The sequence below is a fragment of the Hemiscyllium ocellatum genome, chromosome 1 (genome assembly GCF_020745735.1).
Source record: "Hemiscyllium ocellatum isolate sHemOce1 chromosome 1, sHemOce1.pat.X.cur, whole genome shotgun sequence".
In the NCBI taxonomy this organism is placed as follows: Eukaryota; Metazoa; Chordata; class Chondrichthyes; order Orectolobiformes; family Hemiscylliidae; genus Hemiscyllium; species Hemiscyllium ocellatum.
This window is the reverse complement of record NC_083401.1, coordinates 126,664,371-126,692,192: the sequence shown is the minus strand read 5'-3', so window position 1 is coordinate 126,692,192 and position 27,822 is coordinate 126,664,371. Positions and strand designations below refer to the sequence as shown.

Genomic DNA, 27,822 nt, shown 5'->3' with positions numbered 1-27,822 from the left:
ACTGAAAGCAAGAACAATGAAGTAGAAGCTGCAGGTGGCCATCCTGCTCTACCATTGGATAAAGAATCATGGCTAATCCTATCCTGGCCTCAACACCACTTTCTACCTGCCTCTCATAACCCTTGACTAATGTTGACCTTATTTATTTAATATCAATATATTTAGATTAGCTTCGAATATCTTCAATGACCCAGCCTTTACTGCACCCAGGCAAGAGAATTTCACAGATTAACAATGTTATAAGAGAGAGAAAAAAAATCTCCTAGTCTCGGTCTGAAATGGGAGACCCATAGTTTTTAAACCATGTCCCTCATTCTAGACTACCCCACATCTTAGTGTGGTTACCCTGCCAAGTTTGCTCAAAATCATATATGTTTAAAAATACATTCCAATGGATGTAGGCCTAATCTGTTCAACCTTTCTTTATAAAATAATTCATTCATTCCATGAAGCAGTGAAGTGAATTCTTTCAAACTGTATTCTCTTCAACTTGTCCATAAATGCAATCATTAATGCAGAAAAATACTCCAGGGCACTTCTCAAATGTGTAAAGAGAATAAAGGGAAAACGGTTCAAAGGAGGTTAATAATTTTAGTTCAAAGCACTAGATGTTAACAGGTTTTAAAATGGAGAAAATGAGGTGAAATGGTAGCGAGCTTTGGCTGTTGTAATTGTCAATGAATAAGAGATGCAGCATTTGGGAGGGAATTTGAGGTTCACCAGCCTTGAGGGACAGTCCAGGGTGTGCGAAAGGAGCAAAATGCCATGAAGAGGCATGGGTGATGCACTCCAGCCCTTCTGGATGCCATGTCACTTTGCCAAAGGTGGCACATAACCCAACTGCTCAAAGCTCAGTTTATTTATCTGATCAGTCAAGATCCTCTTCATGTTTCAGTTGGTATTTTACACTTTTTTACTGGGAAGTGGAGGCGGGGTTGGGATCTGCTTTAGTGTGGAGGATGACTAGCAGATAAACCTTGCTTCCAAGAGTCCTCCAGGGATGTGGTATGGCCTGATGTTTGGACAATCTTTGACCCTGGCAATAAGGTTACTCAGCAATCACCTCTCTCCAGACTGGTGCTCTAGGATTCCATTCACTTATCTTAAGGATGCTAACCTTCCTGGTGTAGAACATCGAACATCGAACATAGTGAGGCACAGCGCAGTACAGGTCCTTCAGCCCTTGACATTGTGCCGACCTTTCATCCTACTCTAAGATCAAACTAAACTACATATCCTTCATTTCACAATCATCCATGTGCCTATCCAAGAGTAGTTTAAATGTCCCTAATGTATCTGACTCCACTACTATTACTGGCAGTGCATTTCATGCACCCACCACTCTCTGTGTAAAGAATTGACCTCTGATACCTCCCCTAAACCTTTTCCCAATCACATTAAAAGTATGCCCCCTTGTGATAGCCATATCTGCCCTGGGAAAAACAATCTCTGACTATTCACTCTTTCTATGCCTTTCATCATTTTGTGCATCTCTATCAAATTGCCTCTCACCTTCACTCCAATGAGAAAAGCCCTAGCTCCCTCAACCTTTCTTCGTAAGACAGGCCTTCCAGTCCAGGCAGCATCCTGGTAAATCTCCTCTGCACCTTCTGTAAAGCTTCCACATCCTTCCTAATAATGAGGTGATCAGAATTGAACATGATATTCCAAGTATGTTCTAATCAGGGCTTGTAGAGCTGCAGCATAACCTCTTGGCTCTTAAACTCAATCCCCCTGCTAATGAAAACCAACACACCATATGCCTTCTTAACAACCCTATCAACTTGGATGGCAACTTTGAGGGATTTATGGACATGGACCCGAAGAAACCTTTGTTCCTCCACACTGCCAGGAATCCTGCCTTTAACCCTGTATTCTGCATTCAAATTCGACCTTCCAGAATGAATCCCTTCACACTACTTCAAGTTGAACTCCATCTGCCAATTATCAGCCCAGTTCTGCATCCTGTCAATGTCCCATTGTAAACTACAATAGCCCTCCCCAATGTCCACCACTCCACCAACCTTCGTGCCATCGGCAAACGTACTAACCCACCCTTTCACTTCCTCATCTAAATCATTTAAAAAAATCACAAAGAGCAGAGGTCCCAGAACCAATCCTTGTGGAACACTATTGGTCATCAAGGTCCAGGCTGAATACTTTCCATCTACTACCACCCTCTGTCTTCAATGGGCCAGCCAATTCTTTATCCAGACAGCCAGATTTCCCTGTATCCCATAACTCCTTACTTTCAGGCTTAGCCTACAATGCTTTGCGGAAATCCATGTACACCACATCCATTGCTCTACCTTTATCAAGGTGTTTTGTCACATCCTCAAAGAATTCATTTAGGCTTACGGTTTTCCAAGTAATCAAACATCCTGTCTCTTAGAATCCTCTCCAATACTTTGTCCACCACAGATGTAAGACTGACTGGTCTGTAATTCCCAGGATTATCCCTATTCTCTTTAAAACAAGGAAATAACATTTGTTACCCTCCAATCATCTGGCACTACTCCAGTGGACAGTGAGAACACGAATATCATTGCCAAAGGTGCAGCAATCTCTTCCCTCACTTCCAGTAGTAACCTTGGGTCTGGTGCAGGGGACTTATCTATCCTTACATTTATCCAAATCTTCAGCAAATCCTCCTTAGCAACAGCCTGTTTGAACACATAAGCCCGTTTTACGCTGTCCTCAGAAACGACAAGATCCCTCCCAGTAGTGAGTAATGAAACAAAGTATTCATAAGGACCTCCTCTACCTCTTCAGACTCCAGGCACAAGTTTCCTCCAGTATCCCTTATTGGCCTTACCCTCACTCTGGTCATCCTCTTGTTCCTCATGTAAGTGTAGAATGTCTTAGGGTTTTCCTTAATCCTACCCTCTAAAGCTTTTTCATGCCCCCTTCTAGCTGTCCGAAGTCCAGGACTTCAGTTTCTTCCTGGCTAACTTGTAATCCTCTAGAGCCTTGTCTGATCCTTGCCTCCTCATCCTTCTTCCTCTTGACTAGATGTTCTACATCCTTGTCACCCAAGATTCCTTTACCCTACCATCGCTTCCTCAGTGGGACAAACCTGTCCAGCTCTATCAGCAAGTGGTCCCTAAACAACCTCCACATTTCTGTCATGCATTTTCCTGAGAATATCTGCTTCCAATTTAAGTGCCCCATTCCTGCCTAATAGCATTGCAATTCCCCCTCCCCCGATACCTTCTACTGTTCCTCTCCATGACTATTTGTAAAGGTCAGGGAGTTGTGACCACGATCACTGAAATGCTCTCCCACCATGAATTCTGACACCAAGCCAGGCACCAAATCTAATATGGCCTCTCCTCTAATTGGCCTATCTACACACTGAGTCAGGAATCCTTCCTGGACACAGCTGACAAAAACTGTTCCATCCGAACTATTTGAACTAGGGAGGTTTCAATCAATATTGAGGAAGTTAAAGTCACCTATGACAACAACCCTGTCACTTCTGCCCTTTCCAAACTCTGCCTCCCAATCTACTCCTCCATGTCTCTGTTGCTACTAGGGGGTCTGTAGAAAACTTCCAATAAAGTTACTGCTCCTAGAGATGTCGCACTTGCTGTGGCCACCTCTAGCAATGGCTCTGCTGAGCAGCTGTTTTGCAGAGGCAAGACAATGAATGTTATGAGGGTCAACTTTTAAATAGAGAGATGATCTCAGCATGCTTCAACATGCCAAGACTTCAAAAGGGTTGGTTCAGCCTGAAATGGCAGTTGGGAATGGTGTTGAATTCAGCTCGGGCTGCAAACAGTGGCTTAACTCTCCCAAATAATTTCTGTCTGAAACCGGCTATCAAGCAATTATTCTGACAACACTTAGCAATGGACAATTTGAGGAAGGATGCCAATACATTGAAGTGGATACCATCAGCATACAAGAGCAGACTGATCATATCTACAGATGATGTTACCAGGGAATAACTGTGGATTAGGAAGAGCAAGATACCGAGGATGGATCCTTTGGAATTCTCGAAGTGATAATAAGAATCTTCATTCATAAGTAAGAATAGAACTATGTAGCGACTGTCTTACTGAGCTGGGCAATGAGGGGCTTTGGAGGAGAATGTGGTTGACCATATAAAAGGCTGCAGAAAGATTGAGGAAATCAAGGAAAGGTAATTTCATCAAGTCATATTCACATGGAATGTTATCTATAACTTAAGTTTAGGCCACTTTGCAAAGGGCTTGGTTTAGTGTTGAGCATGAGGGAGCAACTTAGTGTCTTTTGGCATTGGATGGCATGCAGTGCCACACTTACTAGGAGCGAGACATGAGAAATACTGCCTGCCTCCCATTTTGCCAGGGCCATAACAGTATTGGCATTAATACAATTCCTCAATACGCCACCTGATCCTAAACACCACAATAACCAACTCTCGATGCTCATCAGAGAAAAGGCTTATTTTTATCATTGGCCATTACAGAGACACACTACATAGTTTGATTCTCCTTTTGGGCATAGTGACTATAAAAGTAGTCTCCAATCTCTGCAACTAAGTATTTATAAATAAACATAATTAGGTAGATTAAGTTTTCACTTACTACTATTACAGTTATGTCATTTGTCTAAGAATTTCAGCTGCATGCTTTTCAATTACAGTTTAAAGCAATTCTATTGGCCCTTTTTTTTTAAAAGTTCCATGCTATAGCCAGTTCTATTGAGGAACTAAGAAACTCAAAAAAATAAAAATTGTAAACCCATTCTTTTTAGTCGTATTTCTGCTTTTGCTACAAGCAGCAAACCAGAATGATCTTCGTCTTGCAATGAAATAGCATGGTTAATCTCATATCTACTAAGTGGTTTCTCTTTTGATTGGTTGCAAACTTGTAATCAAGAACTGAGATCATAACCACAATCAGTTCAACAGGAAGTTACAGCAAATTTGCACAGTTATAAAGGGAAGTAAGGTAAAAATGTAATTCAAAGGCAAATCAATCACTGTGAGTTGTGCTTAAACTGAAACATTATACTACCCTATGCAAGTTCACAAGATAAACTATGGATGAGTAAGACAATTTGGTGTATCGATAACTATCTAGAAAAACGCCACAATTTTTCAATCATGACATCGGACTATGTCTTCTATTAATCCTTCTATTAGTCCATTGTTGTCTTGGTTACACAAATGGGAAGTAGGGAACATGATAATATTGGTAAAGCAGGATACATTTTGAGTACTGTCAAAGTACAGTATTCTGTTATAATGCTTGTTTTTTCAATGTGAATTTGCTGTAACATGATTGATGAATTGGAACACTGTTTCTACAGTACAAATTTTTAAAACATGTGTTGGCTGTAAGACAGTTACAGCACCAACACTTCAAGCACAGTTTCTGAAGTGCGATTTTTCTATAATGCGGGGTTGCACAAGAACACAACCATCAGGTTATAGAAGAATTGGTTGTATTATATTATTGATGACATCACACCACCAAACCAAGCCTGACCCTCAAACCCTCAACAGACACCCCACCTTTTCAGTAAGAAGTCTTTTCCTTGTCCCCTATTTGAGCAGTTATCCATCTCTGCCTATCTATTCCACAAGTTAGTGATTGTATGAAGATGAATTTCTTGATATTGCTCATTTATGTTTTTTTTCAAGTTAAAAACTTTGTTCTTTGTCCTATTGTTGTGGTTTAGATTGAAAGAATGAATGAAATCTTTAAATACAGTTTATAAACACCTCTATAAAAATCACTTAATTTGTGTTCTTTCAGAGTTAAAATGTTAACTTCTCTCATTCATAGTAAGGCACCATTCAGTTGCTCACTTTTCTTCCTATGTACAAGTTTTGTAATAATTTGGAGTTTTGTACAAATGTTTTTAGTGTGGGTACAAAAGTGTTAGTAAACCTAGCAACAGCAACACATTGTTGTCAAATACCAGGTAATGTGGTTTAATTGACAGTGAATGAAAAGAACAACACCTATAACAGTCACTGAATTTTTCAATATGGAGATAGACAAGGTTGCAATGACATTGTCAGATTGAACTTGTCCCACATTTACTATGACTGAAAGTGATATTTTGATAGTGATATTTTTGTAGCTTGATTCTTTGAACCACATTTTTGAAACATTTTTTATTGTAATAATAATACTAAATGTGGTATTAGAGATTCAACAACATAATTTTAGTACAACACAAAATGGTTGTTTACTGGATGGAAAGAGGATGAAATTGTGAGAAGGAAATGACCAAACAAAAAAGAGAACATGTAAACACAAATGAGACAGACTGTATCTGCACACACGGAACCTTGTTAAAAAGGAACAAGTCTCTGCAGTTTGAATGCTGTAATCAGGATAGGGATCTTGTGATAACCCCAAAGCCCCAGTATCCCCTTAGGGTTAAGTTGAGGCTGAGAGCATTGCGTCAATGGGAAAGTTAAATTCCTGCAAATGTATTATGCAGATACTACAGAAAGATAGAAGAATCAAATGTATGGGAGATCCATGGCTGCAGTTGGAAGGGAGGATAGACTAGTCAGCTATCTATGGGAGTTGCAAAACAAGAAGGTTTGACCATGCAATCTTGTCTGCCTCTCTAGAAACCAAGAAACCAATCAAATTATGACTATACATTATAGTGATATTAATTTATAAGCAATTGGACTTTGGTCAATATAAATGTTGTTTGGAATGTATGCAAGTATACATTGAGCCGTTGATATCCAGAGTAGACCTTATCAGCAAGAGTTAAGTAGTGGACTCAGGGAAGGGGATAGACCACAGATATTGGTGAGCCAAATGGATAATTGAAGATAAACAAATAGCTACATGTGAATGTATTGGTCTCCAAGTAAGTAATGCAGGAAGTATCTTTAAAGGAAAGATAGGTGCATTTCATCGTCGAAGGAGAAGATTCAATGAGTGAGGCAGATCATGAACCCAGGAATCCCCCTGTAAAACCACCTCCATGAAGATGATATGTGGCATACCAGGAAAAACACTTGATAAAATATGGTAAATTGCGGAATTATGGAAAATGGTTAAAGGCAGGGATGCCATCATTGTTAAAACTGTTAGAGGAGGAAGAAGGGTGAACTTGAAATATACAAGGTAGAAAAAGGAAAATAGTGTCGATGACCACAGTTTGTAGATTGTCAGTCTGAATAATCATAGACAGTAGCAAAATAAGGAAGGAGCTTGGGGAGAAGTTCAAAAGAGAGAAAACCAAATTAAGGGTTTGGTTGGGAAAGGTCCACTGTCTGACAGGTCAGAATTCACCACCTATATCACAACTTTGAAGGAGGTGCACCCACTAAGTACTTGTGCTCCCGTATTTCTCTCGGGAGGGGAAGAGCATGTGTGAATATGTTGCAAGAGGGGAAAGAGGTTTAGTTTTTAGTAGGGACCAATTCCCCCCAAGATGATGGTCCTTTCTCCAGCACTATGTGGCCCCTAGAAACACAATGGGAATGAATATTAGCTAAATGGAATGAAGTGAAAAAGGGAGTGTTAAGAGCAGATTGAATAACTGTGCAGTGCGCAACAGTGGACATGGCCAGTAACTGTTTGTGGGGAGGGGTCATGAAAGAATCAGGAAAACTGGTAATTCTGTATTGGATTTCCGACAGTAGAAGGAAATCCTGTGGCAGCTCTGGATCGTATGAATGGCAGGAATTTATTATGATGCTGCCTGAATTGTACTTGAATCATAACAATAAAATGTGATAGATTTTGCAGGATACAAAAACATGTGGAGGAGGATGCAGTGTAGGGTGGTGCAGATAGACAAGGACATCATGAGCATATTGCAAAAGCAGTATCAATTTCTGAAAGAGGATGAGCCAGATTTTGAAGCAGCGATGTTTATTTGAGTACCACAGGGAATGCTATGTCCTTTTGTCAGCAATGTAAATGCACCTGCATGGCGGTCCAGATTCATCCTGACAAATGATGGTAGACTATACACTCTTAGGCAGCATGCCCCCTACAGTGATCACAGTGGTAGATGTGATAGTGACTGTTCTGAAGGAGGCTCAAGGGTTTCCCATCCTCACTATCTCTAACAACTTCAGTCAATTCCCATCAGTAAGTAGGACCAATATAAGTTCACATTCACTTTTGAGGAACAATTGTATGTATGTGGAAGTGCTTAGAACAGGGGTTCCACAAAAGTTGCTCAATGATATACCAATGCAAGGCACAGCATTTGGAAGTTCTCCAGACCAGTTTGTGTCCTATCTGAATGAGTTATGGCTGTTCTCTCAAATGGAGACACAGCACCTGAGTTTGCAATTGAGTTGTTTTAACTACTGAGAGCCATGGAAATAAGAACAAAGTCAGAAAGACTTGGCTAGGTCAGGAGGAAGTCCAATTCTTCAGTCTCACTACATGGCCACATGAGAGGGGCATAGAAAGCAGAGAAAGGAATGCTGTCCGATAATTTAAGCAGTTTAGTGATATTTCTGGTTTGCAATAATTTGTAGGACTCACTAGAAATTATATTGCTGAGAGTTTATTGAGTATGTCACCACATTGGTCCTCACTGTGAATTACTAAGGAAGGGAACAGGATGGGAAAAGATGGAGACATGTGAAAATGCCTTTGCACGATTGTAGACAAATTGACCAACTGTCACACCCTCAGGGCCACAAACCTGGAGAGAGATTTGACTGTGGAGGTGGCCACCAAGGACTTGGGTCAGACAGCGGTCCTAATGCAGCAAATATGTGGACAGTTTAGACCAGTGGCATTTGCCTCCAAGATATTGTCAGATGTCAAAAAAAGGCGTACTTGACTTATGTACTTGACACATTGGCCAACTTGTGTGTGACGAAACACTGTTGTAAGTCTGTACAGAGAGCAGAGTAAGACAGACAAAATAAAGTTGCTTTTGAATGGGAAAAATTTGAAAGTGAAAACACTGGCAAGGCTCAAGTTGGCAGGGAATATGGATGATAGCTGGATTTGCTCAAACTTTTTGGAACACTTAAGAGGACATGCTTGTGGGTCTGCGTCCTGAGAGAAGGGAAATGTTCATGGCTGGTTGTAGCTTGATGGTAGAAGGAAAGTGAAGGAATGGCTGTGGGGATTACAACTCTGACAGAGGAGTTGAATTATCTGTGAAGTTACTGTCTACCATGCCCATCCTACAGGCCAATGGTAACTTATGTGGTTAGCACCCCCAAGATTTCCTGATGCCATAATTGAATAGTTGGGATTCAATGTTCACCTTCAACTCCTGAACTGAGTATTTTGCTGTCTGGGCCAGGAATGCTTTTACAGGTTGTTCTGCTATAACATGTGTTTTGTTAACACGAATTTGCTGTAATGCGATTGACGAATTGGGGACACATTTTCTCGAGTGCACGCTTTTAAAATGTATCTGCGCTAATATGCAATTGCAATACCAACACTTTAATTGCTGTTTCTAAAACATGATTTTTCTACAATGTGGGGTTGCATAAGAACTCAACCAGCATGTTACAGAAGAACCACCAGTACATTAACAGAAGGGAAGTCTCTGTTTGCGACACTCATGTTGAGAATGATGTTAGATGTGCTGAACAAGGATCTGTATGACAATATTACGTCCATAAAGTGAAGACCCACTCCAATTACAAATTAGATGGTAAAGTAACAAAAAAGTAGACGAGTTAACAAAGGAATGGGCAGAAAATGGTAACCCCTGGTACCCTTATGAATCAGGAACATTGGCAGCTATTACAGATAAACATCCAGCATCTATGCTGCTGCATCTAGATTTAAAGAATGTACAGCACAAAGACATGATTCCTCAGGCAGTAATTCTGGGGAAGAAGAAAGGGGAATATGTGAAACCTCTATGGCAAACAAGTGTTGGAGGAAACACTTATATTCATGCTGCTGTGGGAAAAGCTTTCATATCCCAGTTACCTAAAGATGTGTCAGTAGCACCATTTATTTCTGTGAAGCTTATTCCAAGTGATTGCTATAATTTTGATGTTCACCCTGATGCTCTGAGTTTTAGGGTGAAACTATTCCATTGAAGCTATCACAGACAACTGGGAGAATAGCTGTGAAAATTCAACCCTGTCAACCCCAGGCAGGAAATTGCAATGTGAGGCTGAGATGTAAGAAGACAAACCTTTGACTATTAGAATTAGAGTAGAAATCATTTACTTCTAATAACTAAACTCTGAAGTTGATTTTAGCTGGCATCTAATTATGGTGTTGCTTGTTGCTTTAATGAACAAAGTTTTGGAATATATGTAGAAAGGCAGATTTCACATTGTCTTGCCCTATTGCATCCTATAATAGGTCTAATTTTATCAGTAAAGGTGCTCTGAAATGTAACATGTTTCAGAGTGCTTTTTCATTTAAAACTTGCATAACTTAACAGTAGATGCATAATCATATTTTAGCTTTTCTGCCATAATTCTTCTGACTCTGTTGGAAAGATTATGTCTTGTCAGTCTGCTACACTTGGAGGGAGAACACAACAGATAGTTTCGATGCAGTTAAAACATTTTGGGCTGCTGGGTGTAGGGAATAGATATAACATAATTTCTAGTTTGCCAGCAGTACAGGTGTATCTTATCGCACTCTGCTCTGCTCTGTTTGCAGATTTTAGATTAAGTATTGGAGGATGGCATAAATCTGAAGCCTGAATTAATCTAAAATTACAGAGTGGTCTGACCACCAGAGAGACAAGAAAAGACATTGGAAACATTAAAAGGAGAAAAGGGGAATAATTTGATGGAAGAAATGACTTAAAACATTTCAGTGTTGTTCCTCTTTAATTTACGTCATCTCCAAACTGTGAGTTTTATAAGTCGATACTATTGTCTCAGAACAATTATGGCAGGTTCATTTGGATAAATATCACTGTCAAGTCTGCTGAAGTGAGATGTTCCTTACCGGTTCAAGGGCACAGCTGGCTTCATTCCTTCTCCGTCAACCAATTTATCCTGCAATGGTTTTTCAAAGTGCCTGGTAAGAGTTTCAGAAAAGAACGTTCTGAGGAATTCCATATGTTTTTTAAACTACATTCCCAGATAAACTTGGGTTTAAATTTAACTAAGATAAAATATCAAATCAAAAGAGAAAACAAACATTCTAGAAATAGCTTTCATCTATTGCAACTTGTCTTTCATTGCTTTTCTGTTTAGGAATAAAGATATTCAATCATTGTAAACATTATAGATAAAAAAAACTTACAGCCTTTCTCATGCTGCATTTCCACCTCCAGTTAATGAAGCAGACACATAATTTTACACATCAGCAATGAACCAGTATTGCTGCTTGCCTCAATCAAAATGATATGGGTTCAAATCCCCCTTGAATGAAAAGGTGTGACACTTCAGTGCAGTTGCTGAGGGAATACTGTATTCACAAAGATATCATCTTTTGGATAAATCGAGGCCATGCCTTTTCTCTGGTGAAGATCCCAAGGTAGTATTTGAAGAGCAGCAAGGTCTTGGCTGATATTTATCCCTTCACGAATGTCACTAGAAAATAGATTATCTGTTCATTACCTCAGCTTTTGTGGGACCCAAAAGTGCACAATTTGACTGTCACATTTTCTATCTTGCAGCAGTCAATGTGCTTCAAAAGCACTTCAGTGGTGTAAAGTGTTGCTATATCTTGAAACTCTGAGAGGCTTTCATTCTTTACATCACAGGATGGGGATCAGGTAAATATCCTCCTCAGCTAGCGAACAAGAATAATTTTTCTTTTAGTTTTTTAAAATTCAAGCTTTTGCAAAGCCATCAGCAATAGAGGCCAACACCACACTCCCACACCAGGATTTCTGCTTAAGTGTCAAAATAACCTTTTTCCTCTCCCAATACCTAGGAAATTAAACAATACATCTTTTCTCTCCAGAACAAACTATTTACATAAATAATGCATGAAAAGTGAATTCTCCTTTGCTGCCATGTAACTCAGAATAAATGTTCTTCCCAATCCATAACAGAGTACAGGAGGTGTCCATGTGCTAATGCTGCTTGAGAACAAAATTAACATAAAGCACACTGAACTGTTAAATGTTCATTAGCCTAGTGTGATCTAATATTAGAATTAGTATGAAATAAATCAATTTCAATTTCAATTAGCTAGCTGCTAAGTAATTGCTAGTACATTATCAATGAAAAAGACATAGTTTGTGAGCTATCCAAAATGAACAGCTGATTACAATTCTTTAACATGCGTCATAAATATTGTGGCACATCCATGTTAAAGGTAGGTCAATAATTACTGTTTCTGAAGCTTTCTCCACACTTTAATTCCTAGATTCCTTGATTTCAACTCTGAGTCCCTGATGTTTAATTATGGGAATGATGAATGAATAAATCTAGGCCTATTATTTTCATATGCTGTGGAGTACATTAATTCAGTATTTGAATTGTGCAGCATCTGTATGTAATAGTTAATAGGAACATTAAATCTATTAGAATTTAACAATTTTGTTAATGCTGGTGAGCTATCTACAAAGTATCACAACATATTGACAACCAAGCTTCGTTGATTTGAATCTTCTTGTCCAAATGCTTGTTTTAGAATGTGGCATGATATAATTTCAACTCATTTGTTGGAAATCCTCAATATATTCATAGAGTCTCTTTCCAGCTGCAATACTTGCAGCATTCTGAGGTCTGATTGTGTTCTTATGAATGATACTGAAAACCACTAGCTCCTACCATTGATCATGTCTATTAAAACAATTTACGATAAAATAAAGGCAGTCAGATTTTCACATAGGTGGAAAAAATCGAGAGTACCCTGGCTATTTTGTTATTCAGAGTGCTGGACTAACAAGTGGCTCAAGGTTATTTGTTCCATTGCGGTTATTGAACCAGTGGGCTTCATATTTCCTTTTTTATCAGATCACTATTCTTGCTTTAGCTGATAATGATCAGTTACATTTTCATCAGCACTGCAGTCATTTAGCTGTCATTACTCTCCACCTCTATTTGCCAATGCAACCCCAGCCTCAACAGTTACTTTGACCCTTTGATTGTTCCCAGTGAATACTGTAATTCATTGGCAGTAGATTTCTTTTCTCACCTCTGCCATCTATTAGCAGTACGTTGATTTTCTCTCAGATGTATGGGTCACAATTTATATATGATGCAATTTCATTTGCATTGAAAGCTGCACTATAAACTTTGTTCGTAGTCATTAAGTTTCTTTGTTGAAGGAAAAGGACAAATGATTTACAACAATTCTCTAACAAATGGTCCATTTGTGTTTATACAAAGTACACATATTTAGTTCAGCATTCTTTTTGAATACCATTTATAAGAATGCAATTGCATATGAGAAAATCCAACTGGCACTATCAGCTTGGATCAGTTTTTATGCTCTTGCTCCAGCCAAACATTTGCAGATTCTGGCTCTAGTACACAATTTAGGTTCATATTTTAGACTGACCAATGGAATGTGGCATTATTAGATATGAAGTATTAAACAGAGGTCCAATTCACCAATAGGCATCATCTGACCAAAGACAAAGCAGTTCTTTGATGTCCAGGCCAATGGTTACACCTCAACCAGACTTACCCATTTATCTCATTTACCATTTACAGCATTTTTAAAATATCAAGTTGGATGCTGGAATTGGCCTGCTTAACAACAGTGTTTCCATTTCCATTGTAATCCCTCGGGTAAAGGGATTGTTATATGAGGAAAGGTTAAGGAGTTTGGACCAAAACTCATTTGGTGTTGAGAAAAATTAATGATAATTTTCACATTTAAGATTGCAAGGGCAGATACAGAGAGATATCGTATGGAAACAAGTCCTTTGGCCGAACCAGTCCATACCGACCCTCCACAGAGTAACCCATCCAGACCTATTTCCCTCTGATTAATGCACCTAACACTACGGGTAATTTAGCATGGCCAATTCACCTAACCTGCACATTTTTGGACTGTGGGAGGAAACTGGAGAACCTGGAGGGAACCCACGCAGACACAGGGAGAATGTGCAAACTCCACACAGCCAATTGCCTGAGGCAGGAATTGAACATGGGTCTCTGGCACCATGAGGCAGCAGTGCTAACCACTGTGCCGCCCAAGAGAAAGGAATTTAGATTCTTGAGGTATAGGCCCAGTTCTGGGATTATGAGACCAGAACAGGCTGTACCCAGCAGGATTAGTTAGATTACTTACAGTGTGGAAACAGACCCTTTGCCCCCAACAAGTGCACACTGACCCTCCAAACAGCACTCACTCAGACCCATTCCCCTACATTTACCCCTTCACCTAACACCACGGGCAATTTAGCACGGCCAATTCACCTGACCTGCACATCTTTGGACTGTGGCAGGAAACTGGAGAACCCAGAGGAAACCCATGCAGACACTGGGAGAATGTGCAAACTCCACATAGACAGTTGCCTGAGGCAGGAATTGAACGCTGGTCTCTGGCGCCATGAGGCAGCAGTGCTAACCACTGTGCCGCCCATTGGTTCTCCTGATGTGTGTATCTTGAAATGGGGACACAATTTCCAAATCAGGAAATTCCCAAATAAGATAGAGATGAGGAGAAATTTCCCCTCTTAAAAGTCCAGAATGTTTGGAATTCTCTACCCAAAAAAGTGATAAGGAAAAAGTGGGAAAAAAAGGTGGTAAGGAAAAGACAGTGAACTATCGACCGGTGAGCCTGACATTGATGGTGGGCAAGTTGTTGGAGGGAATCCTGAAGGACAGGATTTACATATATTTGGAAAGGCAAGGATTCATTAGGGATAGTCAGCATGGTGTTGTGTGTGGGAAATCATGTCTCACAAACTTGATTGAGTTTTTTGAAGAAGTAACAAAGAGGATTGATGAGGGGCAGAATGGTGGAAGTGAGCGATGGACTTTAGTAAGGCTTTCGACAAGGTCCCCCATAGGACACTGCTTAGCAAGGTCAGATCTCATGAAATATAGGGAGAACTAGCCATACAGAACTGGCTCAAAGGTAGAAGACAGAGGGTGGTGGTGAAGAGTTGTTTTTCAAACTGGAGGTCTGTGACCAGTGGTGTGCCACAAGGATCAGGGCTGGGTCCACTACTTTTTGTAACCTATATAAGTGATTTGTATGTGAACCTAGGAGGTATAGTTAGTAAGTTTGCAGATGACACCAAAATTGGAGGTGTAGTAGACAGCGAAGAAGGTTACCTCAATGCACAATGGATACAATGGGCCAATGGGCTGAGGAATGGCAGATCAGGGCAGGACTTCTACACTTAATGGTAAGGTCCTAGGGTGTGTTGCTGAACAAAGGGACGTTGGAGTGCAGATTCATAGCTCGTTGAAAGTAGAGTCACAGGTAGATAGATTAGTGAAGAAGGCCTTTGGTATGTTTGCCTTTATTGGTCAGAACATTGAGTAAAGGAGTTGGGAGGTCATGTTGCGACTATACAGGAGTTTGGTTCAGCCACTTTTACTATTCTGGTCTCCTTACTATTGGAAGGATGTTGTGAAACTTGAAAGGGTTCAGAAGAGATTTACAAGAATGTTGGCAGGGTTGGAGGATTTGAGCTATAGGGGGAGGTTAAATAGATTACTTACAGTGTGGAAACAGGCCCTTCGGCCCAACAAGTCCACACCGACCCGCCGAAGCGCAACCCACCCATACCCCTATTACCTAACACTACGGACAATTTAGCATGGCCAATTCACCTGACCTGCACATCTTTGGACTGTGGGAGGAAACCGGAGCACCCGGAGGAAACCCACGCAGACACGGGGAGAATGTGCAAACTCCCAAGGTTGGGGTTGTTTTCCCTGGAGCTGTTTTCTCCAAGGGGTAGCCTTATAGAGGTTTATAAAAACATGAGGGGCTTGGATAGGATAAATAGACAAGGTCTTTTTGCTGGGTTGGGGAAATCCAATTAGAGGGCATAGGTTTAGGGTGAGATGCAAAAGATCTAAAAGAGACCTAAGGGTCAACGTTTTCATGCAGGGGGTGGTGTGCGTACGGAATGAGCTGCTAGAGGAAATGATGGAGGGGGTTACAATTGCAGCATTTAAAAGGCATTTGATGGGTATATGAATAGGAAGGGTTTGGAGGGATATGGGCCATTTGCTGGCACATTGGCCCAGCTTAGTTGGGATATTTGGTTGGCATGGACAAGTTGGACCGAAGGGTTTGTTTCCGTGCTGTACATCGCTATGACTCTATAACTAAGAATGAAATTGCACTGCGAAATTCCAATCCTTAAAAATGAGAATGGTAAATGAGACTGTTGCAGATTACAGATTGAATTAAAGAAACTCTCTCATTATAATGTCTGTGGAGCAAACGGTAGAAATTGATCTTACAGGCAGATTCATAGGAGGCCTGACAAATAATAAAATCCAGGCAAAGCTTTTGAGTAAATGCATAAGGCGTTCTGGAAGGAAGCTTGCAAGGAGGCCACTGCCATAGAAATAACAACAACAGGTGGTGCCAAAATACAAGTGAGTTCTCTTCCTGCATCAGCAATGCAGGTCCTCCAAATGCTAACAGGATGCAGGCCACAGCAGCCAAGTTCACAGACTCGAACTCAGAAATGTAGATCCTAATCTTGTCACAGTGGTCACCAACCACTCAAACCCCCACTTCTGGTCAAAGTGCTGTCCCTGTGGGAAATTCGGACTTATGCAGATGACATGCAGGAGTAAACAGGAACTCCAGGTTACAGCCATGCACCAGGTCCTCAAATGCTCATAGGATAAAAATGGTAACAAAAGTTGATGTTATTGAACACGATGTTTAAGAATTTTGCTCAGTCAGCGAGCAAGAGGAACAGCTCATGGAGAATGAGAGTAATGGGATTGAGGAGGTAAGTCCAGCATTCACAGTAGAAGTGAAACTTGTCAACCCACAATTTGCTTTTATCTTTGATACAACTGTGGCAGCTTCTCCTATCTCAGAAAAGAAAGTAATAAAGTTACCAAGTCATATTCCCTTGAGTAAAATTGGTATGAAACTGGCTGGTTATTCTAATAACAGGATTGTAGTGTTGGATTGAGTCTGTGCTATTCTGGAACATGATTCTATTTCTTTTTCCTAGCCATTGTTCGTGATAAGAGGGTACAAACGTAGGAATTGACATCAGATACAGTTAGATTGGGGTAAAGTATTTATAATAGAAATCGATAGGAGTATGTTTGTCACGACGAACTATGAAGAGAGCAGAATTCGTTTTTGAGCAAGGAGGACCAAATTACTAAATTTGACATCTCAAGGCTGAAATTAAGACAAGGGAAATGCACAGCTAATATTTTATAAGGCTAGGCCTGTGCCTTATCCACAGTTGAAAGCAGTTAAGTAAATACATGGATGGAAATTGTGAAAAGTTGGTGAAAGGTTGTGAATTGTGCCTCAGAATGAAAATGATTCAACTATTCCATGTTCAAACACTCAAGAATGTGGGTATGATGACATGGTGGTTTTGTTTTTGAGGCAGAGTGGGAAGAGTTCCTTGTTTTTGTTGTGCCACAGCTAGTGGATTCATGTTGAATTTGCACCCAAAACCTCGAGTGCCAAAGCTTTTCATGTTAGGGTTACCAGAGGATAATCATGCACAGTTTACACCAGAAGAATTTCCAAAAGTAAAAATAAAGACACACAATCTCATATCATCATATCATCCAGCATTGGATGTGTTGCAAGAAGAGGTGTTCACATTGTAAAGAAATTGCTGCTGGCTAATTTACTAGATGATAATCTTAGCAAACATTTCAATTTTTCTCTTCAAATTCATGTTCAATAGCTCTTAAGTCCAAAGCAGCCCTAAAGTACTATACAACAAGACCCTCTTCATTAGATCAACTAGCTGGAGAAGTAGGCAAATATATTACACGGAGATGTAGGCCAATAAATGAGGGAAAGATTAAATTGCACTCTCAAGAAACTAAACCTTAAATATATTCTGCTGAACATCATTGCCAAAGCAATTTGATTCCAAAACACCTAACACTGCTTTATCTATATGCATAATGATAACAATTAGAGATTCCAATGTGTGTTGTACAGAAAAAAGTAAAGCATTAATAATTCAATTAAAAAACATGAATATTAATTATCAATACTTACCTGTGACAGTCTCTTGAGGTTATCCCTTTCTCATTTTTGACTGATTAAACAGAAAATCATCTTTTTAATACTTTGTTACTGGAGAGACCTTATTAATGTAGATACAGGAAAGAATGAAACTCGCCCCTGTGTTTTATCATTCCTTGGTCATTTCCTGTTGCTGACAGAATAGCCTCTTGCTTTTGATCAGCCTCGACTCATAAGTGACTGAGGTCACAAAAACACCCACTTTACAGAACAGTTTCTCAATTCCTCATAAAGGAAAGTCCAAATAAAGGATTCAAACCTTGTTTTTTTTTTAAATGTACAAACATTAGTCAATCTCACTTTAATTTCGTCTTTTGGAAAATATGTTTGGAGCAGTTAACTTCGATGACATTTTAAAAAGTTTAAGCTTTTGTGCAAAATTAATCGCAGTACTATTACAAAACTCCACCGGAAATTTGAATTAAAATATATCACCAATAATACTAAATCTGATTTCTTAAACTTTAAAAAAAATGCTATAGTTCATTTTTTGGTATCTCTTGACTTTTCTACTTGCAGCCCACTTCCTTCTTAACTTAAGCAATGATGTAATGCTATACTCTTCATTAGAACTGCACTTTAACCATTAAATGGAAGCTTTATGTTTGTTGGGTCAGGATTAGACTTCAAAGATTTTCACTGCCTTATCTCCCATCTTGTTTCCAAATCCAGTGGAAGATTCCACGTCACATGAGGTCTGTCTTAAATGTTCCAGTGAGTACGGGATAGTTTTAATGTCAGTCAGACAAAATTGCAATTGTGGTGTCGTGACTATACTTCACAATTGTAAGCTGCAATATCTTTATTTTAAAACAGCGTAGGAAAACATTATGTAATGAAAGCACTTGTGTAATTAAACATAAAAACAACTGGAAAACACTCAGCATTCAAGTGCAACTGGCTAACATAGAAATGGTTATGCAGGCCTTCATTGGCTTATCAACAATTCAATTAAACACAGGCGTACATGCGGGAAGCCAATACTTTGTTTGTGAACCATGCCTCAAAGTTCTGTGAAATATGCAAATATTGAAAAATAAGGTTAAACCTTTAATCTGTATTCAAAATAAGCCATTTGTTTACTCTGGTGATTACTTTTTGTACAGTTTTCAGGTAAAAGTAATACTAAATATAATTACACCCTTCTTATGTTAACACATTCTGTTTAAGATAGTTTGTAAAACTTTGCATCTTGTATCCAGTAAACAGCCTCAAGTGAAAATCTCCTTACCTGTTCTCAGGCAGGTATGGCAGCACGTGAAGAGAGCTCTTGTATATTGGATTTTGTTTGGCAAAGGAATTAATATCCAAAATCTTTAACTGAACTTTTTCAACTTTTCATTAATGTTTCACTCAGCTAGCGGTCTGCAATTTTCATTATTTAAATTCTAAAAACTCTGTAAAGAACACACCTTAACTCATAGTGCTCTCAAGCTGATCTTACATTGGTCCTGATACTGCCCTTTTGACTTCGATGATGTCCTCTAGAGACTTCATTTATTACTCATGAAGTTCAAGCAGATTCTCAAATCACACAGGTGCAGCAAGATATGCTGTTGTCACTGGAAAATATAAACTTGAATCCTTATATTTGTTATTAAAAAGTAAAAATGGACCAATTTCCATAATGTGGGTGATGAAGCAACTTGTGGTCTATGCCACATTCCTCTTTGGCAGGAATCTAACCCAGCCAGCTTTAGAGAGATGGCAAAGAGAGAGACCAGGTTTTGCCTGAAGAAGCAACACACAAAACCAGATCACGCCAGTTTGCAGGCTTGACAGCAGGAGGAAACTCGGAGAGGCAAAATGAATTCTTCCTGGGGAATGTGGAAGATGTTTTGCAAAATTTTGGCTCCCCTGATAGTGTAGGCTCTCAAGATAAACTTTGGTGTGCAGATATTATGGTAAATGATATAGAACTAATTTCAAATTGGATATAAGGGAAAGCATTGATTCTTTCAGAGGCTATAATATGTTTAAGAAAAGCTTTTTTAGACTGTCCTTTGTTCAACTGTGGGGTCCCAAAGGTGTTAAAATTGCAGTGAAAATGGAAATGCTTACTACATTGCATGACAATAGAAGACAGATTAAAGATACTTTGCATGTTTTTCCTCACCACTATGCTTAATTATTAAGTATACACTGTGTGTGTAGCTTTAAGTATTATTTAGTTAGCAGCTACTGGAGGTATTAGAGTCAAAGAGGTGTACAGTACAGAAACGGATCCTTCGGTCCAACTCGTTCATGCCGACCAGATATACCAACCCAATCTAGTCCCACATGCCAGCACTTGGCCCATATCCCTCCAAACCCTTCCTACTCATATACCCATCTAGATGCCTTTTAAATGTTGCAATTGTACTAAACTCCACCACTTCCTCTGGCAGCTCCTTTGATACATACACTACCAACTGCATGAAAATGTTGCCTCTTAGTTCTCTTTTGTATCTTTCCCCTCTCACCCTAAACCTATGCCCTCTAGTTTAGGACTCTCCCAACCCCAGGGGGTCTATTTATCCTATCCATGCCCCTATTGATATTATAAACCTCTATAAGGTCAGCCCTCAGCCTTTGACACTCCAGGGAAAACAGCCCCAGCCTATTTAACCTCTTCCCATAGCTCAAATCCTCCAACCCTGGCAACACCCTTGTAAATCTTTTCTGATCCCTTTCAAGTTTCACAACATCTTTCCGATAGGGAGGAGACCAGAATTGCACACAATATTCCAAAAGTGGCCTAACCAATGTCCTCATCAGACACAATATGACCTCCCAACTCCTGTACTCAGTGCTCTGACCAATAAAGGAAAGCATATCAAACGCCTTCTTCATTATCCTATCTACCTGCGACTCCACTCTCAAGGAGCTATGAACCTGCACTCCAAGGTCTCTTTGTTCAGCAAAACTCCCTAGGACCTTACCATTAAGTGTATAATCCTGCTAATATTTGCTTTCCCAAAATGCAGCACCTCGCAGTTATCTAAATTAAACTCCATCTGCCACTTCTCATTGGCCCTTCTGATCAAGATCCCATTGTAATCTGAGGTAGCCTTCTTCACTGTCCACTACACCTCCAATTTTGGTGTCATCTGCATACCTACTAACTGTACCTCTTATGCTCGCATCCAAATCATTTATGTAAATGACAAAAAGTAGAGGACCCAGCACCGATCCTTGTGGCACTCCACTGGTCACAGGCCTTCAGTCTGAAAAAACAACCCTCCACCACCACCCCCTGTCTTCTACCTTTGAGCCAGTTCTGTATCCAAATGGCTAGTTCTCCCTGTATTCCATGAGATCTAACCTTGCTAATCAGTCTCCCATGGAGAACCTTGTTGAACACTTTACTGAAGTCCATTTAGATCACATCCACCGCTCTGCCATCATCAATCCTCTTTGTTACTTCTTCAAAAAACTCAGTCAGGTTTGTGAGACATGATTTCCCACGCACAAAGCCATGTTGACTATCTCTAATCCGTCCTTGCCTTTCCAAATACATGTACATCCTGTCCCTCAGGATTCCCTCCAACAACTTGCCCACCACCGACATCAGGCTCACTGGTCTATAATTCCCTGGCTTGTCCTTACCACCCTTCTTAAACAGTGGCGCCATGTTAGCCAACCTCCAGTCTTCCGGCACCTCAGCTGTGACTATCGATGATACATATATCTCAGCAAGAGGCCCAGCAATATTGAAATGAATTCAGAGCATCAACAATCATGTTTTATGACTGACACTCCTGCCCTTGGCCTGCAAAAAGAAAGGGAGATCTTCCAACTTCTTCACAAAAGGAATCACAGATAGCAGGAGAAATATAGAGGAGGCCAGCTACTGGAGTGCATTCAGGACTTTGTTGTTTCAGGACATAGTCACAGACAGTTCATTAATAGAGACTGAAGTGCGGATAAATATGTGGTTATCCACTTTGGTGGCAAGAACAAGAAGGCAGATTACTGTCTAAATGGAGTCAAGCTGGTAAAGGGAAAGTACAATGAGATCTAGGTGTTCTTGTACATCAGTCAATGAAAGCAAGCATGCAGGTACAGCAGGCAGTGAAGAAAGGTAATGGCATGCTGGCCTTCATAACAAGAGGAATTGAGTAAAGGAGCAAAGAGGTCCTTCTGCAACTGTTTTGGACCATGGTGAGACTGCACCTGGAGAATTGTGTGCAGTTTTGATCTCCAAATTTGAGGAAAGATATTCTGGGTATTGAGGGAGTGCAGCGTAGGTTCACAAGGTCAATTTCCAGAATGGCAGTACTATCATATGTAGTAAGTTTGGAGCAACTGTGCTTGTATACGCTTGAGTTTAGAAGGATGAGAGGGGATCTGATTGAGACATATAAGATTATTAAAGGATTGGACACTCTGGAGGAATGTTTCAGCTATTGGGTGAGTCTAGAACCAGAGGACAAAGTTTAAAAATAAGGGGTAGGCCATTTAGAACAGAGTTGCGGAGAAACTTTTTCACCCAGAGAATGGTGGATATATGGAATGCTCTGTCCCAGAAGACAGTGGAGGCCAAGTCTCTGGATACTTTCAAGAAAGAGATGGATAGAGCTCTTAAAGATAATGGAATCGAGGGTTATGGGGATAAGGCAGGAACAGGATTCTGATTGTGGATGATCATAATGAATGGTGGTGCTGGCTCGAAGGGCCAAATGTCCTACTCCTGCACCTATTGCCAATGTGTAAGTCTTGGACCTTCATGTACTCTTGCATTTTGATACCATTGCTTTCCAAGACCTGGCTGTGTCCTTTGAGGAATAGTCATCTGTCTCTTGAAGAAGATGAAGTAAAGTCTAAGACACAACAGCAGCAATCAGAACTGCAGTTATCTATAAAGAAAGATACTCCAGAATTAGATTGCTAGACCACTTCAATGAAGCAAGAGCAAAACCTTCAACTTGATCAACCACAAAGGGAAGCAGGTGGAACCTCGAATAATCTAATGAAGTATCCGCAGGAGCAGAGATGGTTTGGTGTGTCGAGTTAGAATGATCTTGAGCTCCAGCTCAAATTTATAAACATCGGAGTTTCAGGCTGTATGGTGAATGTCCCACCTGCAGCAGCAAAGCCAACATTACTCAGTGGATCTTTTACAATTGTGCACAGAGAGCATGGACATGAACTAAGTATTTCTGGAGAACAACGCCTCATTCTGGAAATGTCCATCAGGAAGATGTTCAATACGTGCAAGGACCCAATATAAAAAATGAACAAGGGAAATAGAGGTCCTCAGCTGTAAATAGATCAAGCACATCTTGTCCATTCTGTAGACATTCTTGAAATAGCTCAACCTAATGCAGGAAAAAAAGCTCAACATATCAAAATAACGAAGAGTCAGGATAGTATTGTACTGGAAGCCCAGCAACTGGTCACCTTACAGCACAACCAATTCCTGGAAACAAAAAGCTACATTAAAGTTCCAAAAATCCTTCACAGGATCAGCCTATGTTCTTATATAATTGGTATAAAGAAAATTAAACTTGGAGAACACTGGACAACGTTATCAATATTTATTGCTATGGTCAGTGAATCAGAACCTTACCAAGGAGAGAAAAAACCTTGAAAAAGAGAACAGACGCCTTTTATTTAATGTTGTAGGCAACTGTTCTGGAGAAGGAGGTTGGCAGTTTTTTAAAAAGACTTTTGGAGGATTCTTCTTGAGCCATGGATGATATGGGCTTTGGAACGATTAGTTTCAATAATCAGGTGAAAATTCTAGTAAAGCCTTCCTAGACATATAAAAAAACAACTCATGGTCACCAGCTTCACATATTCCTTGTTCATGAACATTGTCATCTAACATTAGCCAAGTCCTCATGACCAACATGGCACCCACTGGCAGCCTGCTCTGGATAAACAGAGCTGCACTGGCATGCAATACTGCAATTGGAAAGCTCCTGCAAGGATACTTAGAGCCTGTATGGAGGCATTCAGCTCATGAATTAAACCAAACTCCCACCTCCCCCCCCCCCCCCCCCCCCCCCCCCAATCTCAGGGCTCCTCACTTTTTCTCTTGGCGCTCATTCATTTGGCACCCACCTGCATGCTTGCAGCATCCATGCCTTGCCATGCCATCCCTGTTAAAATGTTGGTAATTCAGGCAGTATAAAAGGTTGTCAGTGTGCTGGATTAATGTGCTCTTTATTACAAACCATATTCAGGCTGCTAGTCAGTACAGATCTGCCCATGGGTGGGGGATTTCTTGCTATATGACACATCATGTTTGGCACTTACATGTGCCAACTCGCTGCATAGAAAACACACTACACATTCATTCAACCAAATGGCCATTTGGTAGGTGTGAGGGCTAATGCTTAGTCTAGACAAGGACCGTCTGTCAGGGTGCACATAGTCCAGGAGCTTGGCTATCTTGTTATCCACTTGGGCTATTCAAAGTTAGGGAATATGTCCAACAACAGTATGGGAATGGGCAATGGTCAGTCCTATAGAGCAAACACCAGCCGTATGATAAATCCCACATCTTCAGTTGAGAAACTGCGAAGACAGTGGTTGGGGTCGAGTTAGTTATATCTAGGGGCTGCTCGTTGAAGTTATTTGTGTTCTGGCATCAATAGACTCCAAAAGGTCTATCAGTCATTAACACAGATGCAATGGGAGACTGTCGGGGCAGTGGGGTGACCTTGGCCAAAAGAGGTGAGAAAGTCAAGGCTGGATAGTGGTGGGGGAAGTGAAGCAAAGAAGGAGGTGGGAACATGGATGTTGATGAGGGATACTTAAGGTTTATGGGGAGCCATGCGGAACAGCATGGGATGGCATGGTAGTTACGTGTTGTAAGTAGTGTGGCTTTGTGGTTGCTGTATCTTGCTATTGCTGGTGAGGGCAATGTGATTTGCCAATGTTTGTCCAGGAGTGCAACGGCCTTTTAAAGATGGCATGGATTCAGGGAATGCTAATTTTGCAGCAGATATCCTGTGAGTGGCAAATTGTTCTGGCCCAAAAATCTATCCTCTTGGAGACAGTAATGTACTTCTATTTTGCGATGGATTCCAGAAGTGCCCTTGTCTATAGAAGAGTGTCCCCCCTCCTCCACCAACACTGCCACCCTTACAGACAATAACAAAAGACCATCATCCTAACCATCCTCCAAAAGAGCTGAGCATGCTGTAGGAAATTAATGCCTTGTGTAAAAGACTGGTGAGAATTGGGGGAGAAGGAGAAGTGAGAATAAAGAGTTAAATGTTAATGTTACATGGGGAATCCTAAAAGGCAATGTTCAGGATTTGGATTATTTATAACTTTACTTCCAGAACAGCTACAGAGCATGTGTGAATGGAGCTAGGTCACGATGATGTTCAATCACTTCGAATGGTAGCTTGTGTTGGGAAAGCTGTAGGGGCAGGTCTTCTATTTATCAAACCATACAGATCAGTACCTCTGGTAAAGTTCACTCATTGGTTGTGGACTATACCTTTTTAGTCTTTACTAGATTTTTGTTACTTTCAATTCATGTTTCAAATTTTAACAGTGTACAGACATTTGCTGACTTCAAGGTTTCTGCAGAGACTAATTCCTTGCAAACATGAACGATGGGAGTCAGCCTTCTTCTTGGAATTGGGCATGACTGTGAGAGTCAGAGGTCACATACAATGGGATAAGCTGTTGGAAGTAGAAAGAAGAGAAATAGAATTCTCCGTAACAGGAGGTGGGCCTTTTGGAAGCTGTTCTCCATTGAACTTGACAATGAACATAGGCTTTCTGGTTGGCTTGTTCCAAAAACAATGTGCATTTTGTTTTTGCTGTGCACACCCATGTACCCTGATCTGTAACCTGTCATCATCTGAGCACTCTGCGGCAGAAATGAGCCAAGTGGGGAATAAGAGGTTTGTGTTTACCACATCTGTTTGTAAATCAAAGACATCATAGGGTGAGGGGGAATTGGGATGTGAGAAGGATGATCTGGAATGAGAATACTATCAACAGTAAGTAATTCAGCAATAACCCAATTGCCTTCTCATAATGACCAACTTTATCCCCTTCATCATTATTAGAGCAAATAGTGGCCCTATCCCCCTTCATTTAGTTTCTGCTGTCTTTGCTGAGCACCTGTCCTGAAAAGAGAAGTGGATGTGTCATTGAATATCATACAATTTACATGTGTGATGAGGCTGTTATGGCAGAATAGTTTAATATATGCCCATACATTAAACATGGAACATAGCGCAGAAACAGACCCTGTTTCTACTACCTTTCCTGGCAGTGCACTCCAGGCATTTACCATCCTCTGTGTAAGAAACTTCCTTCACGTATCTTCCTTTAACTTTTCCCCTCTCATCTTAAACCTATGCCCCTGAGTATTTGACATTTCCACTCTGGGAAAAGGACCCCCGCTATTCAACTCATCCACACCTCTCATAATTTTATCTACTTCTATCAGCTAACCCCTCGGCCTGTGCTGCTGGAATACAGTGCATTGAACCATATAAGAGCAATTGGTAAGATATGATATTCAAAGTTGTATCAATGACCTTGGCCATTCTTATAAGATTGAAATTATTGCCAGACTGCATCCAGATCATTGGATCCAAGCTGCTGATGTTGACCACTGCAATTGTCTGCTTCTACCAGCTTTTCATTGTGTGTCCAGTCCTGCAGATATTGGATATCTCCTCTCTTTTCTACCTGATCCATCAAGACTTCCAGTATAGCATCTGAAAACTTGATGCTCACTCTTTCCCATGGCCACTAACTTTTATATTTGTAGCACAGCAAGTTTTAATTCTTGTGTAGAACCATTCCCAATGGCCTCAGTATTTCATGCAGTGGCAATGCACTTCCCTTTAAGAGATACAGTCTAATTTTAAGCAGTACTAACTAGGACAGGTAGTCCTAGCAGGGCCTCCTGCTAATGTATATAGGCATTGAGCAGCCCTGCTAGCACTGGCTAAACACAAAATCGTTATGAGCAGACAGCATGGTGGTGCATGGATGACATACACTGACAGACACAGAATAATAACACATTGTGATCTTCATGACCATTTTGCTGGGACTGTCAAATGCAACCCATCCAGACATTAGTAATTAAACTCACAGATTGCTGTTCGTGAGGTAAACACAGCAATCATTTTAAGAACATCAAGATTCTATGAATAACCACAGATAGTCAATTAAATTGTTTCTTTAGTTCCCTTAATTGACAGGAAGATGCATGCTCCAAAAACAAAAAGATTTTGATTTGAATTATGACACGGTAACTTTAACTGTAATCAATCCAGTGGAATAGGGAGCGAACACATTGGATTTACCTTCGTCTGATTCATTGGACCTTCAACAAGATGGAACTCCATGGGGTAATTATAACTCTTGGCGATACTGTAAAATGGTAGTTAATGGTTTAGCCATTTATTGCAGATCTCTCCCAGTATCACTCACTTACACTATTGACAGAATTACTATTCACCACAGCTTATGTAATCACTTTCCAGAGTAAGTGTTGAGTCTAGAACCTTTGAACTGGAAGTGCTACTTCTTAACCATATTGAAAACGGAATTGCGATGGCTGGTTATTTGTAACAAAAACAAAAAAAAACCTATAGATGTTATAGTAAACTGCTCCCAGGATTGAATAATGATGAAAATGTTTGCTACTATCTTAACAACTTGTAAACTTAAGCTTTGTGCGGGGCAGGTCATGCCTCACAAATCTTATTGAGTTCTTTGAGGATGTTACTAGATAAGTTGATGAGGGTCAAGTGGTGGATGTGGTGTATATGAACTTCAACAAGGCATTTGATAAGGT

The 27,822-nt window shown here is 40.3% G+C and overlaps 1 protein-coding gene across 2 annotated transcripts in view; it reads right to left on the bottom strand.

Annotated features, from left to right (window-relative positions):
• Positions 1–27,822, bottom strand: part of LOC132819912 (cytokine-dependent hematopoietic cell linker) — a 159,078-nt gene that overhangs the window by 104,415 nt on the left and 26,841 nt on the right. The window contains exons 1-2 of one of the 2 annotated variants that reach the window (XM_060831890.1): positions 18,027–18,098; positions 10,878–10,949 (exon numbers count right to left, since the gene is read on the bottom strand). In XM_060831890.1, the coding sequence (XP_060687873.1) occupies positions 10,878–10,903 (26 nt within the window). In that variant the 5' untranslated portion in view covers positions 10,904–10,949; positions 18,027–18,098. Of the gene's footprint in view, positions 1–10,877; positions 10,950–18,026; positions 18,099–27,822 lie in introns of those variants that run through there. The other variant, XM_060831881.1, reaches the window with a different exon arrangement.